We start from the raw sequence: 16,040 nt of genomic DNA, 5'->3' as shown, positions 1-16,040 counted from the left end.
AGCTGTGCTGGACATTTTAAGTAAAAAAAAAAAAAAAAAAACTGTGATAAATATTTGATTATTTCTGCCAACCCCCATTAGTGGCCTCAAAAACCATGAGCGTGTAGAGAACAAATATTTTCAATGGAGAGTTTCATTAGTGTATAAACATTGTATTCAGCATGGTCGAGGTAACCATGTAGTAATATTCTTGAGGATTTCGGGGCAGTATCAAATGCTGTTCCCATTTAACCTGTTCTAGTTTATTACAACATTGCAAACTGGAGCCTGTAAGCCCCTTCTGCAACACCAGGTGGAGCAACTGCAGATTTTCATTGTGTTTTTGCTTAAAGGGATAGTTCACATAAATAAATTCTTCATTTATTCACCCTTATGCCCTTCTAAACCTGTATGCAGGGTTTTTCTTCTGTTTAAAAAAAATATACTCTGAGAAATGTTATTCATCCATACAGTGGAAGTCGATAGTCAACAAAACTGTCAACAATAAGTCATGGAACTACATACAGGTAAGGACATGATTGCAGATCTCTAATTTTTGGCTTAACTATCCCTTTAAGCAAATACTTTTAAGTCTTTTGATTACTTTTTAGGATTTATCTGGTTGTTTTTATTTTATTATCATTTTTCTTATCAACCCCGGATTTGAATTATAGCTACCATTTTAATAAACACATTCAAATTTGGTCTGTAAGCCTGATCCATTACAAACCAAGACTGACTTTATTTAAACCATTTGTTTTATTCACGTTCAGAAAGAATTTGAGAAAAAGTTTCGGATTCTGATTATTCATGTTCAATTGTTCTCTATGCCAAGAATTTCCACTAACTTAGGAGACTTTTTTGTTTTTACTTGTTTTATAAATAAATAAATATATACATACATATACGTATATATATATATATATATATATATATATATATATATATATATATATATATATATATATATATATATATATATATATATATATATACACACAGTATATACTGTATATATATAACAACAACCAAATGGTCCTTATCAAGCTAGATAATGATATTTTCAGTTTCTAATGACAAAGATTAATTGCAGTCCATTTGCCTGCATGTCAGATATTTTATCAGTCATGTCAGTTTCAGTCATTGGTTTGTTGCAAAGTCTCACCCTTGTGAAAGCTCTCCCAATCAGCTAGTGTAGAAGTCAAGTGAGGCAAGAATACATTGATTGAAAGCCCAATGTCAAATAATCAGATATTTTGTCATTGACATTGCCAGTCAACAACACTCAAAATGGCATTTTAGAGCATTTTTATAATCTTATTTTTAGTGCTGTTTCGGCATATGCATATAGTATAACATTTCAATATTGTTTCCCATGATCATAAATTTGAAACTGATCAAAGATACATATAATCTTTTTTGTCTGATGAAGGTGAATGTATCTTTGAAACAAAAAAGTTATCTGTCTACAGAAAAAAAGTGTACTTAATTTTTTATAGGCCTATACTAATTTTTCTAAAGAATGGCACCCTAGAATGCATTAATACCAAATGAGGTTTAAGTCATTACCGTGCATGTCACAGTTTATCCATCTTTTTTATATTTAATCTAAAATGTATATAAATCAGATAAAAACATTATTGAGCAAATCAAAATAAAAAAATAGAGTAACACTTTATTTTACAGTGTCCTTGTTACATATGTTACATGTACTTACTATAAGAGTAAATTATGCATTATTACATGCAATTAACCCTAAACCAAACCTTACCTAACCCTATAGTAAGTACATGTTGTTAATTATTATTACTCAGAACTTAAATGTATAATTACACTGTAACAATGACACCTTAAAGTAAAGTGTAACCGAAAATAGTCCTCTCTCTCTTTAGAGGTTCGCTTTAACTCAGGTTACGCGTGTTGAGTGTTACATCGGATAGTTTTATGCAATAATGCACCGGTTATTGCATTTCAAATGCCATGAGATTCTATTATACACTTGCATTTCTAATGTAATATTTGGTGAAGGGCTGAAAAACTAATTGCATTACGATGTTATGTAGAGAGTGTCATAAGGGAAATGGATAATTAGGAAAGCCATTGTATGCATATGAGCTTCTTCTCCTCTATCCCTTTAAGAAGAACGAGGAGAGCATGAGTGGGGGAGGGGAACGGGTTGGGGTGGAACAGTCCTGTAATGAGCATATTCTACAGACACTCAGCATCATATGGCTTCAGACCATCATGGATACACACCTTTAAAATATGCACATGAACATGGAGGAGAGGACCAAAGAACAGGACTAAACTGATTTTTGACGCTTTTATCCAGTCTTCCAGGAAAGCAGTTGCACCTCTACACCGCAGAAGGGAAAAAGAGAGCGAGAGCGAGCAGATTTGGGGAAATTCTGTGGCAGATTGATCTTATTTAACACACAAGCGAGGAAATGCTGTCGAAAACATGATCTAGAGGGAAGGCCGTAACAGCATCCGTGCTTTGAGTCTTCAGATGCTCTCTTGTATTCCTGTGTTTCTGAGAGTGGTGTGTTTGGGAGCCGTGTAATGTCTGATTGAGTGTATCAATGCTGCTGCTGCTGTGTGGATCTTTTCGGCTGTGGAAAATAACTAGGCCTTGTTTGCCTGCTGATCTCCACGATCGAGGCTGTGTGTCTCAGCCTGTTGGGAACGAGCGGAGAAGAAGGGAGAAGCTCGCCATCTGCTTTCCCGTTAGCATGCACAATAAAGACGTCCAATACCAAAGGCCGCGCACAAACCGGCAGGAGCTATAACATTAGGATGGTGTAGCCGAAAATCTTTTTTTAACCCCTTTAAAAACGCATGAACTGCTTTTTTTCCGATGCACACAAAATCTACTTGAGGAATATTGGTGCAACACTTCCTGCCTGGTTCATCTAAGTCTTCCTTTCTTTTTCTTTTCTCGTGCATCTTTCCACAAGATTTGGCTAAACCTGTTTCATGCATGTCCACTGGAGGCAGGTTTGACTTTGATGATGGGGGGTCGTACTGTGGAGGGTGGGAACAGGGCAAGGCTCACGGCCGAGGGGTTTGTACGGGCCCACAGGGACAGGGGGAATACGCCGGAGCCTGGAGCCATGGCTTCGAAGTTCTCGGAGTTTACACTTGGCCCAGTGGGAACAGTTACAGAGGAACCTGGGCTCAGGGAAAGAGGCATGGCATTGGCGTGGAGAGCAAAGGGAGGTGGGAGTATAAGGGCGAATGGACACAAGGGTTCAAGGGAAGGTATGGCAAGTTGGAAAGCACTAGTGGTTCCCGATACGAAGGCACCTGGAGCAATGGATTACAAGATGGATATGGATCGGAGACCTACTCGGATGGAGGTGAGAATCCAGTGTCATAGCAATGCTACTAATAAATAAATAGGCGTATACACAATGATTCCTATATGTTGATCTGAAAGGCTGTGCTTCCAAACACATTCATTTGATAGTTCAATTATTTTTTGAGTTGTGGAAACTAACCATATATCGGTGCATACAAATAAATAAATTTCGGCTTTAAAAAAACAACCAGGCATTTTTTCATTCAAACATTCAAAAGACAGCTGAAAACTCATCTCTTCTGTGAGCACTTAACTTCATTTAAAAAAAAATCATTTTTCTTTAACCCCTCCTTTGTCTATCTTATGCTACTTTAAGCAATATCTGAAACTTTGTATTTTTAGCACTTCTTGCGTTGTTTGCCTGTTCATGATGAATCGCTTGCTTTATTCCTCATTTGTAAGTCGCTTTGGATAAAGGCGTCTGCTAAATGACTAAAAAATAGGCTAATGCGCTATGACTCCTATAAGTTGATCTGAAAGGCTGTGCTTCCAATCACATTCATTTGATAGTTAAATTAGGCAGATTTCTAAAGCAAAACCAGAGGGAAAACCACTTATCTTTGCATATGCATAAGCAAATACACAAATTTTCTCTTCTCTTCTATTCTATATCTATTTAAAACAAATATACATATTATATGTTAGACTAAACTGGGAAGGGTCACAGCACTTACATATTGTCCTATTGTTAGTTTTACTGCTATTGCTCTCCTCATTTGTAAGTCACTTTGGATAAAGGCGTCTGCTAAACGATTAAATGCAAATGTAATTATATGATCTGTGAGTTGATAATAAACATCTACAAAGTCAGAGGAGAAAACAGCAGTTCAGTATTAGTCAACAGAAAGCTCTCCTTCCAAGTGTATAACACGGAATTATAATACGACTGCTTTGCAAGTTAATATTCTACACTACAGAATGCTTAAATAACATGCTTTAAAGGATAACATTTCACCATATGAGCTGTAATTTACAGCACACACGCCTCTGTACAGTATATTACCATGGAAACCGGCCGACAGCAGGTCATCGTGTCACGAGACTCTTTTCTGTGCTCGCTGATTGGCTGTTTCACATTCTGGTGTAATCATTCCTGACGTGCTACGGAGATCAATGCGGAAAATAGTGGTATACTGTGATTTTGGCATGAATCATGTCGTTTATACACGCTGAAACATAAATAAAAACGTTTATGTTTGCATCACACGACAGACGTCCTCTTTATTTTGCAAGATCGGGTTAGACTCGCATCCAAAGCTGAATGCGATCGATCGATGCTGTCCTTAACCATGTCACCCGTTGAACAATCAGGACTGTGATATATTTGATCAAACAACAGCATGATAACGCGAGTCAAACATTTCAGCACCCTGGACAGTTACTGTCGCTCGCAGAATCTATTACATTTAAAGCGTCTTTGTAAGAACACACAGCTTCACATACGTTCGAAAACAGAATCAACCTTTTCTCGAACGTTCTAAATTAGCGTGAACTGTCCAAACGGTTAAAGTACTCACTTCATTACTTGAGCTCATTGATTCTGCCTTAAGTTATTACATTGTTTAAATTAATACATTTTTAGCTTGTATATTTACATTTCTGAAATGCATAACTTAGACAGTCACCTCTGATAAATTGTAATGTGGACTCATGCATTTTCTGTATTTTAAGATACTAACTACTGTTATATAATATAAAAATTCACCCTGTCTTTTGTTTGTGCACGTGCATTTCATTTCCATTTTAAACAGAAAATGATATAACATTTATTTTTTTTACTTGTTTATGTATGATGTATAAACAGGTCACAACACTGTGTGACATTATTTTAATAGGTTAACAATGAACTCTGGATCCTTTTTGTTGATAATACACGCAATAGTGATATTTCAAAAAATTCATATTGTACATTTTACGTATCCCATTGCAGTACCTGTTGGACTGGTACATAGTGTCAGCTTGTCAAATGGATAGTTCACCCAAAAATGAAAAATATCCCATGATTTACTCACCGTCAAGCCATAGGTGTATACGACTTTCTTCTTTCAGCCAAACACAATCGGAGTTATATTTAAAAAAAATCCTGGCTCTTCCAAGCTTATGGATGCACTTTTTTTGGGCTTCAAAATCTAAGTTACCATTCACTCCCATTACAAAGTTAGGAAGAGCCAGGAAATGTTTTAATATAATTCTGATTGTGTCTGGCTGAAAGAAGAAAGTCATATACACCTAGGATAAAATTATGGGATAATTTAAATTTTTGGGTGAACTAGCCCTTCAAGCCTCCCTTAAAAAATGAACAAATATAAATAAAATATAACAAAAATGTCACAGGCACAAAAAAGTTTGCAATTAAGTAAATATTTTATTAATGATTTTCACTTCATCAAAGGGTATGGTATTTCCTGTTAACTTCTGGCATTTAACAATATAACACTATAATAGTACCCCCCCCCCCCCCCCCCCCCCCATGATTTTAGAGAGCTAAACGTTTATAATGAAGTCCTAGAATATATGTAAATTTGCAAAATTTTATACATGATTGCGTGTTAGATCACATTGTAATTGCACACAATGACCTCATGAATCAGGAAGATTTTTGCAGTGCAAATAAGTGTTTAAAGCACAGTGGTGTTGTTGTCATTTAGTGTTTTTGAAATGAAAAAGGGCTTTTACCCAAATTGCACAAGTGAATCAGGAAGATTTTGCAGTGCAAATAAATCACAACAGTCCCAAGTCGCACGGGTATATTTGTGGCAATAGCCAACAATATATAGTATGGGTCAAAACTATCGATTTTTCTTTTACGCCAAAAATCATTAGGATATTAAGTAAAGATCATGTTCCATGAAGATATTTTGTACATTTCCTGTAAATATATAAAACATTTATTTTTGTGAGTGAATGCAGCACAATCGTGAACATGAATGGACAACTTTAAAGACGATTTTCTCAGTGTTTCGATTTTTTTGCACCCTTTTTGCACTCCAGATATTCAAATAGTTGTATCACGACCAAATATTGTCCTATCCTAACAAACCATACATCAATGGAAAGTTTAATAATTCAGCTTTCAGATGATGTATACATCTCAATTTCAAAAAATGGACCCATGTGACGTGTTTTGTGGTCCAGGGTCACATATATTCTTTGCTCTCTGTTGCTTTCGCATGCTATGTAAATTTGCGATGTTTCAAACTTAATTGCATGTTAAATCAAATTAGCTTTTTGCCATTGAACAGAATGTTGCAGTGCAAATAAGTCTTTGGGACATCACAGTGGTGTTGTCATTTAGTGTTTTTGGGGATGAACAGGGGCTTGTACAAGTGATATGAATAATGATATGACCTTTGCTCTCTGTTGCTTTCACAGGCACATACCAGGGCCAGTGGTTGAGCGGGATGCGTCACGGTTATGGAGTGAGACAGAGTGTGCCTTATGGCATGGCAGCCATCATCTTCTCCCCGATGTGCACCTCCATAAACTCCCTACGATCCGATCACAGCGAAGGAGCCCCCACTCCAGAAGATGTGTCCGGTGTCAGTGGCGTATCTGGCAGTCCGGTCGGGCGAAGTGGCTTCGTACTCTGTGCTCACAGTGAAGCCGACAGGCATAGGAAGAGGAAAGGGCGATTTCGACAGTCTATACTCAGTGGTTTGAAACTGCGAAGGTCCGAGTCCAAAAGCTCTTTGGCGAGCCAATTAAGCAAGCAGAGCTCGTTCTGTAGCGAGGCCGGTATGAGCACCGTCAGCTCAGCCGCCTCAGATATTAACTCTAACATCAGTTTAGGTGAAGCGGAGGCAGGGGGAAGCGTAGATGCCACTGTCACCGAAACATACGCTGGTGAGTGGAGAAATGACATGCGATCGGGTTGGGGTGTAAGTCATCGCTCGGATGGACTTCACTATGAAGGTGAGTGGTTTGGGAACAAGCGGCACGGATATGGATGCACCACCTTTCCTGATGGAACAAAGCAAGAGGGGAAATACAAGCAGAATGTTCTGGTGAGTGGCAAGCGGAAAAACCTAATACCACTCCGGACCAGCAAAATCCGGGAAAAGGTGGATCGTGCCGTGGAAGCGTCCGAGAAAGCTGCGGACATAGCCAAGCAGAAGGCAGAGATTGCATTGTCCAGGTAAGAGTCTCTGAAAAAGAGTCTCTAAAATTATGATCATTGATGATAAATGATCATTTGAGCAAGACACACCTGTATAAATCCCAGTCCGAGCTTGCTTATGGTTATAATGGTAACACTTTACAATAAGGTTCATTATTTAACATTAGTCAACTAAGAATGAACAATACTTCTACAGCATTTATTAATCTTAGTTAATATTAATTTCATCATTTACTAGTACGTTATTAAAGGAACACGCCGACATTTTTTGGACTTTAGCTTATTCACCGTATCCCCCAGAGTTAGATAAGTCCACACATACCTTTTTCATCTCCGTGTGTGCTGTAACTCTGTTTGACGCACCCACCGCTAGCCTAGCTTAGCACAAAGACTGAATGTAAATGGCTACAGCTAGCATACTAATCCCAATAAATGACAAAATAACGCAAACATTTTCCTATTTACATGTTGTGATTTGTATAGTCACAGAGTGTACAAATAACAAGGTCATATGAGACCCAGCCATCTTTTAACCGTATAAATACTTGGAACTATATTCTCAGAAGGCGAAGCACTGCTACTTGGGCGGAGTGATAACCGCAGCACCTGAGATGCACCGTGGTGAGGAGCAGAGAGTTCGTTCAGAGTTGGAGTAATAGAGTCAGCAATTACTAGATAGTAAAAGCATAGTTTACAATCATGGGTGTTCGCTGTATTGTAAAGAGTTGCGACGTGAGCAACTTGTCTAACAGTTGTAAATCTTCTAGTAGCTGTGCCACATACCGAATTATTTCCAATTCCTCAAAAACATTGTTGAAATATTTTGTCTCTATCTTTTTATCTATGGGCTTCTCCCTTGGCTTTATGCCTCCATGTTCCCCCGATTGCCTCATAGACAGTAAAAGATTGTCTGTGAGCTTCTCCTCTTGTCTATACGGTAATTTCTCTACTGTGCGGCAGAGAGTCGCGTGGTTATGACACAATCGTTAGCCTATTTTTACAAAAACGGCTTCTATGGGGCCATAACGTAAGATATAAAGTAATGGAGCCTTTTATACTTTGTCGTGTTTCTTTAGAAATAAATAATGGACAAATGAAGTCTTTGGACGCCTCAGATGTAAAGTTATTCGCTGTCAAAGTGACGCCAAAATGAATGGGAGTCAATGGAATGCTAACAGCAGGTGATGATCTGCTACAATGGCGGCCCCGCGAGGCTTCAGTTTCCGGCTGATGGATTACACCCTTGAGAAACACTAAGGGTGACGTCACGGACACTACGTCCATTTTTTTTTTTTTACAGTCTATGGTTAATACATTAACTAATGTTAACTAATGAAACTTATTGTAAAGTGTTACCCTGGAGGAACGGATGTTCCAAAGTGAAGCATCAAATTGAAATCGAATGCTATTGATCCAGACTTTCTTGTTCTGTTTTGCAGGATGAGCCACGCCCGAGGAAAGGCCGAGGCTGGAGAGGGAGTCGCACTTAGAGCCCTGGAGGAGTGCCGTCTGGCCAGGGCTATAGCCAAAGAACTGTCCCCCTCTTTCCATCACTATGGGAACGGTCAGTCAAAAAAATCAATAAATAAGAAATCCATTCTGTAACAATCAGTACATGCCATCATTGAGCACTATATCTGTCATGCACATAAGAATGTGACGCTTAATATATTACGTGTATTTTTACTCTTTTGTGGGGAAAGCGTTCAGCGTTTTTGAAAAAAGTTGCCAGCCATCATTTTCACAAAGGTTTCATGGCCCCCTGAATATTTTGTTGTATGAATATCTGAAAATGCAATATATCAAAATAAAGAACAGATACTCTGCTTTTAAATGAAAAAAAACTGTTTTATTCTAACTTCATGCATTCTTTTTATCAACACTTGAATGTGGGTAATTTTCATTAAAAAAAATTTACATTTTGAGCAAAAAACTGATAAAATCACGTTTTTGTCAAAGACTACATCTGGATTGGATTTAGAACGATGATCAAAACACAGATGGAGTTGATCGAGTCCATTAACACCCCCAAAGCTTCACAGTCCTAAAACTCGTCCTGGGTTGACATTTAATTCAGTAATATTAGGCAGTTTTGATTTATATGCTGTTTAATGTTAATGACCCCGTTATGCATGTACTTGCATCTACTCAAATACTAAATTGAGCTCTCTTTCAGTCCTTCCTGCACTTAAACGGACAAATTAACACAAATTATGTCCAAAATGCCCATCTCTGCGATTAGTCCTTTATGTGTTAAATGAACATAAACAGTAAAAAAAGAAAACACATGTGTATCATTATATTGGATGTGTGCATTCGGTCTTAAAGTGACAGCAGCCTAATATTCCTGCTTCAGTCTGTGTTTTTAATATTAAAAAAGCACTCACTGCTCTAGATTGAATAACTTTTGTAACTTTATAAGGATTAATCTATCTTTCATTTATAGAGTGAAGACTATGCAGTGTTATTTTACATTTGATTAGCCTACTTTATACAATTTCTGTACCTGAAAACTACTGTTAAACCTACCTGGAAAGCACTGCTTATTTCATTTATATAATTGTATTTGTTTATGCTACTGCTTATATATTGCTTAGCCTTCCTATAGCTCAAACATTAGAGCGTGCCAAGGTCATGGGTTTGATTCCCAGGGAAAACAAGAACGGATAAGAAAGTAAATATGTACCTTGAAATGCAATGTAAGTTGCTTTGGATAAAAGCGTCTGCCTAAGTGTAAATGTTATAATTTGATTACTTGTTCTTATTCGTCAACATTCTAGTGTGAGGGCAATCTAACTTTGCCAAAAAACCTCTGTTGATCAAGATATTATTTTAGAATGCATTACTTAATTTGACTATGTACTATATTTCTGTTTACTAGGACTGGAGTGCCAGAGACCGAAGCATCAGGACCGGAAAGAGAAAGACCTGGAGGGGGTCTCCACTGGGACAGACAGTCTTGAGCTCTGCACACCAGACACAACACCTCCAGCCCAAACGCCTGACCTGAGCCCGGTTCTGAGCAGCCCCTCCTCACCCCCCTGCAGTCCACCTACTCATCGCACTAGGAACGCTTGTTTTATGCGGCAAAGTGCTGTGGACGAACAAGGAGGGGCAGAGATTCAGGTTCTGGTAGAAGGTAGGGGCATGGACACCATGAGAGCTGGGGCCAACAACTGGACTGCTGAGATGTATCCTCACAGAAGAGGGAGCAAAGGAGAAAGCAGTCGCTCCACAACGCCATCCCTTCTGGAAGAGGAGATCGGTCACATAAATGGACATGAGAACTCCTCAGCTCATCACCCATGGGAGAACGGCTCCTCGAATCACAAGCCCATTGAGCATATGGCCCCTGAGAAGGTCTGGGATCAAAAGTCCTCCGGTCAAAAGCCCTGGAAGAAGCATGTTTCCTTAAATCAAAAATCCAAGGAACATACATTTTCCAGGAAACAAGAACGGGAGCATAAACCATCCAATCACAAGTCTGTTGATTGTGACTCTTCCAAGTTTAAACCACAGGTGCACATATATTCCAATCACAAGTCCGCGGGCCATAATTTATCCAATCACAAGACCAATGAGCATGCTTCCTCCAATCACAAACCAAAGGAGTTTATTTCTGCACACGAAAAACCACACGTTTCTTACCATTATAACCCCCAAGAGCATGTTTCCTCCTATCACAAACAACACGAGCATATCCACTCCAACCACAAGCCAAGAAAGTCCTTTACTAATCATACGATTGGTGAGTCTAGCTTGAATGCCTACCAGCTGTCAGATCGTGAAGCCAACAACTCCACTCTGGAATGGACTGTTGAAAACAATTCCCAGTGGATCTCTTCCCATTCACATCTGCAGGAGAAAGAAGGGGAAAATGATTATCGGGTTGACATGAGGTTCCAGCCCCTAGACTCCGTTTCCCAACAGAACTTTGGCTCTGGCACGAAATGCTCGGGTCCCCAAGGGCACAATTTGCAGAGACTACGTCAACGAAACCATGAAGGCGAAGAATGGGGTCTTGCAGCCAGGGAAGGTTCGATGGACTCTGTGCAGATGCTCGACACCTTGAATGTTGGGGTTGACGTGGAGGAATGGCCTTTGCACCGGGACATTACTCTTTCACCCCCTTTAACATCTTCTCCAGAACCACTGGACCAAGAACTAGAGCATCTGAACCTGATAAAGGCAAACTCAGTAAGTAAACAGCGTGATGACCTCTGGGAACGAAAGGTGACGATGTTCTGCAGACCTTGTAGGTGAACGTGATTTCACCAAGTACCACATGTTCCTGGATCAACTTCTTTGTTGATCCTGGAACAACTTTCAAATCAACCAATCAGATTTGAGGGACAAGTTTACATTTATGTCAAGTTTAGGCTTAGAACCAGGGTAAGGTGCTTCAACATCAGTGTTATTCACCTATCATTTCCCTCTGAATTTAGGGAAAAGTTGTGGGTAGGGTTAGGTGTAGGGGTAGGGATAGGGTAACGACTAAATTTTGGGACAGGAATGTTATTCCAGGATCAACAAAATATGTTGATCCAGGAACATGTCTTACTTGGCAAAATCACGGTGACCATACCTTGTACTGTGTTACGACCCCGTCTAGGGTGAGGCTGCAACAAAAACTGGAATTGGAAACCAAAGACCCTTTTTACACTTTTATTTACAGAACCAAAAATGAAAGCCCAACTTTAGGGGTGAGCAAAGGCCAAAACAACAAACAAACACCAACTAACTCCTGACAGAAAATCTAAATTCCCTATCAAAAGAAAATAAACTAAATACAATAAATTACCCTATCTCCCTATCTAATGAAAAACAGGAGAAAACACTATTTATAAAAGAATTGGCACTCACCCCGTACAGCTTCCACATGTGGACACAATATTTACAATACTTTACAAAATATACAAAAAGGAAATGAGATTGACAGCCACTTATCAACTTAAAGCCAAAATTCACACTGCACACAATGTACAATTGAACAACAGGAAATCCCAAGTTGAGCAGAGCCAGTGGTCCAGTGGTCCAACGCTATCTCACGACCAATTTGTAGTGATTAAAAGGTGGCTAATTCGTACGAATTCGATTTCGAATACGACTTGTCTAACCCATGTGATGGGTTGGATTAAGGGCGGGGTCAGGGGTAGGTAATTCGTACAAATTCATACGAATTAGCCACCAATTAAAATTCATATGAATTGAAGTGAAATTGGAAACTCATCTCCTGGAGGGCCACTGTCTTGCAGATTTTTGGTCCAACCCTAATTTAACACACCTGAACCAGCTAATAAAGGTCTTCAGGATAACTCATAGAAATATACACTAGATGCCTTGGGGTTCTAAGCATGCGTCAAAACCGCCGCCATCTTGGAACAGGGGTCTTGCCATAGGAAGTAGCTAGGTAACGCTGCTATCTCTGCCTGTACTTCGAATTCATGGATGATGCCGGACTTTTGTGCTGCGTATGGATGTTCACACGAACGAAATCTAAAAACCAGACAGCAAGGGATTACATTTCACAAGAATGTGAAATTTTGTAAATTTTTGTAGACTTCTCTGGACTCAATCATAAATACACGTCTGACCGTTGGAACGAACCAAAAAAACTAGAAAAACGCATTCATGACGATTTATGGTGATTTTATTTCCGTTAGACCTTTTCCTACATTGATGCATTAGAGGAGGGGCTCCCCTGTTCCATGATGGCGGCTCTATTGACGCATTCGTTCCAATGAACTGCCGTAGCCAAGGCGACATCTAGTGTATATATCTATGGGGATAACTAGAAACTTGAGGAAGGTGAGTTGGAGCTAGTCGGGGATTCATTCTTCAGGTCCAGGAACTGTTGCTCTTCACGTGTAAAATTGACAGATTTTTTTTTTTGTTTCAATGAAATGGACGTACTACAGTTTCTGGTGCAGAACTACACTACCCATAATTAAGAAGAGAGCTCCACCAATCAGAGTCCAGCATAGAAATGCAGTCACTCCAAATACACTCAGACCGCTCAGTCCCATAAAGCATTGTGAAAGACAGTCAGTCTGACTATCAAGGTACAAAGGAGTTGTATATTTAACAATAATATTGTATTTTTGTATATAGCCTATTAACTGTCAGTGTCCCAGATTTTATCGTATCATTTGAAAGCTTAAACGCTAAAAATTCATCCTGTGAAAACCTTTAATGCCTTTTAGTGGGTTCAATTGTCCATGTCCACTTTAAATTTGGATTGGCCTACAACATAATTTTGTTATTATTTCTGAATATATTAATCTGTTGTTAATCAGATTTCAGAGCTGGTTAGTTTCATTCAAAGCTTAGAACTCTGTATTCATTTTGTTTTTTTAATTCTATTTATTATTAATTCTATTATTATAATTCTATTTGCAGTGTAACATGCATCTAACATGGATCTATGCTTCCAACCATTTTAGAAACTGATTTTTCGTTTCATTTAGATGCTTTTAAAATGCTACATTTAGTGGTACATGGAATAAATAAATAAAATTATACTTTTTAGTGGTTTAAATTAGTGCTGGGCAACGATTCATTGCGATTAATCGCATCCAAAATAAAAGCTTGTGTTTACATAATATGTGTGTGTACTGTGTATAATTGTTTGGTAGCTTTTATTTTGGATGTGATTAATCGTGAATAATTGTTGGCCAGCACTAGTTTAAATACGTTTAAATTTAATAAATAAAATAAAATGATACTTTTTAATGGTTTAAACATGTTTAAGCTGGTGATGTGATTAAAAGCCTTTGCATGTGTAATACTATATTTCTAATGGCAACATTTTACTCTCTTTCTACAGGGCTCCAGCTCTATCCTGGTGGTCTTGGTGATATTACTCAACATCGGTGTAGCCATTTTGTTCATTCATTTCTTTATTTAATCAAATGGCCTATAGAATGTCAATAACAGCATTGATCAAGAGTAATATATGCACACAATGCACACTTAGCACCACTTCTTAATATAAGGAACCCAAAAATTACAGTAGTAAATGTCTGTGTAAGTTGGGCAAGTCCATGTAAATTGTAAACTTCTCTTATGGTTCGATTTATTATATAATTCCATTATAATCCATTAGTTAACTTTGCTTACTTTTTTCCTCCAACCATTCACAATAAAGGTCCATTTACAATATTGTGTAGAACTGAAGTATTACGCACATTTAGGTTTTTAATATACGGCTCGTCTGATATGTCTTACCACCGTTACAAAAGGTTATTTCACTTTTTTTCTTTTCAAATGCACATCAGGCCTGAGACATTATTGAGTAGCGCGATTTTGAAGATTAAAGACGGTCTTGTGGTTTTATGTACTATGATATAGTTGATGTAAGGTGCAGTTCACACTAATATATATAACCCCCCTCTCACTGTATTCCAGGGTACAGCCCTATATGATCGCTGCATACACTCATTGCATCATCCATATAAAACAACTTTCTCGAACATCTACATACCCAGATTTGACACACACACATAGGTCTGTGGTAACAGCTATCTTCAAGGGCTTCATCATTCTCATTCAACTCACACACTTTTAATCAGACAAGCCTGCAGAATACTTTCCACAGTCACAACAATCACTGAATTTCAGCACAATCCAGTCGTGTAGTTCGTTTCGATGCACCGAAAACACATTCACCATTGACACAATGCAACGCTAAAGCTCCTTCTGTGTTTTCTCGTACACCACATGATGTCACATCTGCTATATGACATAAAAGTACAACAGAGGTGCAGCAGTGGTTGAGTAATCTGGCTCATACTCGATAAAGTTTGAGACTGTTTTCAATATATATTATTCTATACTACTGAACATATTTTAACAAGTTTGCAAGATATCATTGATATGCTGAGTGCCTTTTTAAATTGAGAAACCATCCCAGCGAGCAGGTTATGTACTACAGGTGACCACTCATACAGAGGTCACGTGAAACGGTTTGTCTCTATCCCACCCAACCTTTGAACAAATCAAGTTGGCTTAAGAACTGAGCCTAAGCCTGTGGAGATTTTTACAGCATGTTTGTTAGCCTGTTCTCTTCTGCTGTTACTCTGTGTGATTTTCTGCCTGTCTCTCTGTCCAGCAACTTAGATAACAATTGGGACTGAAAGCAGTGTAAAAATACCAGCTTATGTTTCTCAGTGGGACCTGACTGACATTATCTAAATTAATGAATGATAAACTGCTATTGTATATTTTATACTACTCATCCAGTGAATTTCATGTTGTGAGATCATTGCATGCCTAAGCATGCCCTTTCTTACGCAATGATTTATGAGATTGTTTCCAAGTTATGTGGAAAATTAATAAAATGTTTGAGGTTATGTTGTGGCTTGTGGTTTTCGAATAAAAAGTTCATGCAACAAAAAACACACACACACACACACACCTATAATTGGAAGAAAAAGGAATTCCACCTTAGTTAAAACTCATCTTTGATCATCAAAATGACATATTTAAAAAAATTAGCCCCGCCTCCACTCACTCACAGCAGCTCGTGTAACCCGACCCTCTCACTCAACTTTACTGTAATAAACGCAACACAGTGACAATATT

The 16,040-nt window shown here is 38.4% G+C and overlaps 1 protein-coding gene across 1 annotated transcript; it reads left to right on the top strand.

Annotated features, from left to right (window-relative positions):
- Positions 1 to 2,133: 2,133 nt before the first annotated feature.
- jph3a (junctophilin 3a) lies at positions 2,134 to 15,808 on the top strand. Its single transcript, XM_077201599.1, has 5 exons — positions 2,134 to 3,338; positions 6,713 to 7,475; positions 8,897 to 9,021; positions 10,339 to 11,654; positions 14,284 to 15,808. Exons 1-5 carry the CDS (start codon positions 2,960 to 2,962, stop codon positions 14,362 to 14,364), a joined length of 2,664 nt encoding a protein of 887 aa, XP_077057714.1. The 5' UTR covers positions 2,134 to 2,959; the 3' UTR covers positions 14,365 to 15,808.
- Positions 15,809 to 16,040: the final 232 nt, after the last annotated feature.

Source organism: Siphateles boraxobius, unplaced genomic scaffold, assembly GCF_051911475.1.
Source record: "Siphateles boraxobius isolate OS27281-9 unplaced genomic scaffold, OSU_SipBor_1 48, whole genome shotgun sequence".
Classification (NCBI taxonomy): Eukaryota; Metazoa; Chordata; class Actinopteri; order Cypriniformes; family Leuciscidae; genus Siphateles; species Siphateles boraxobius.
The sequence above is the reverse complement of the archived record's forward strand: the minus strand, read 5'-3'. Positions and strand labels throughout refer to the sequence as shown.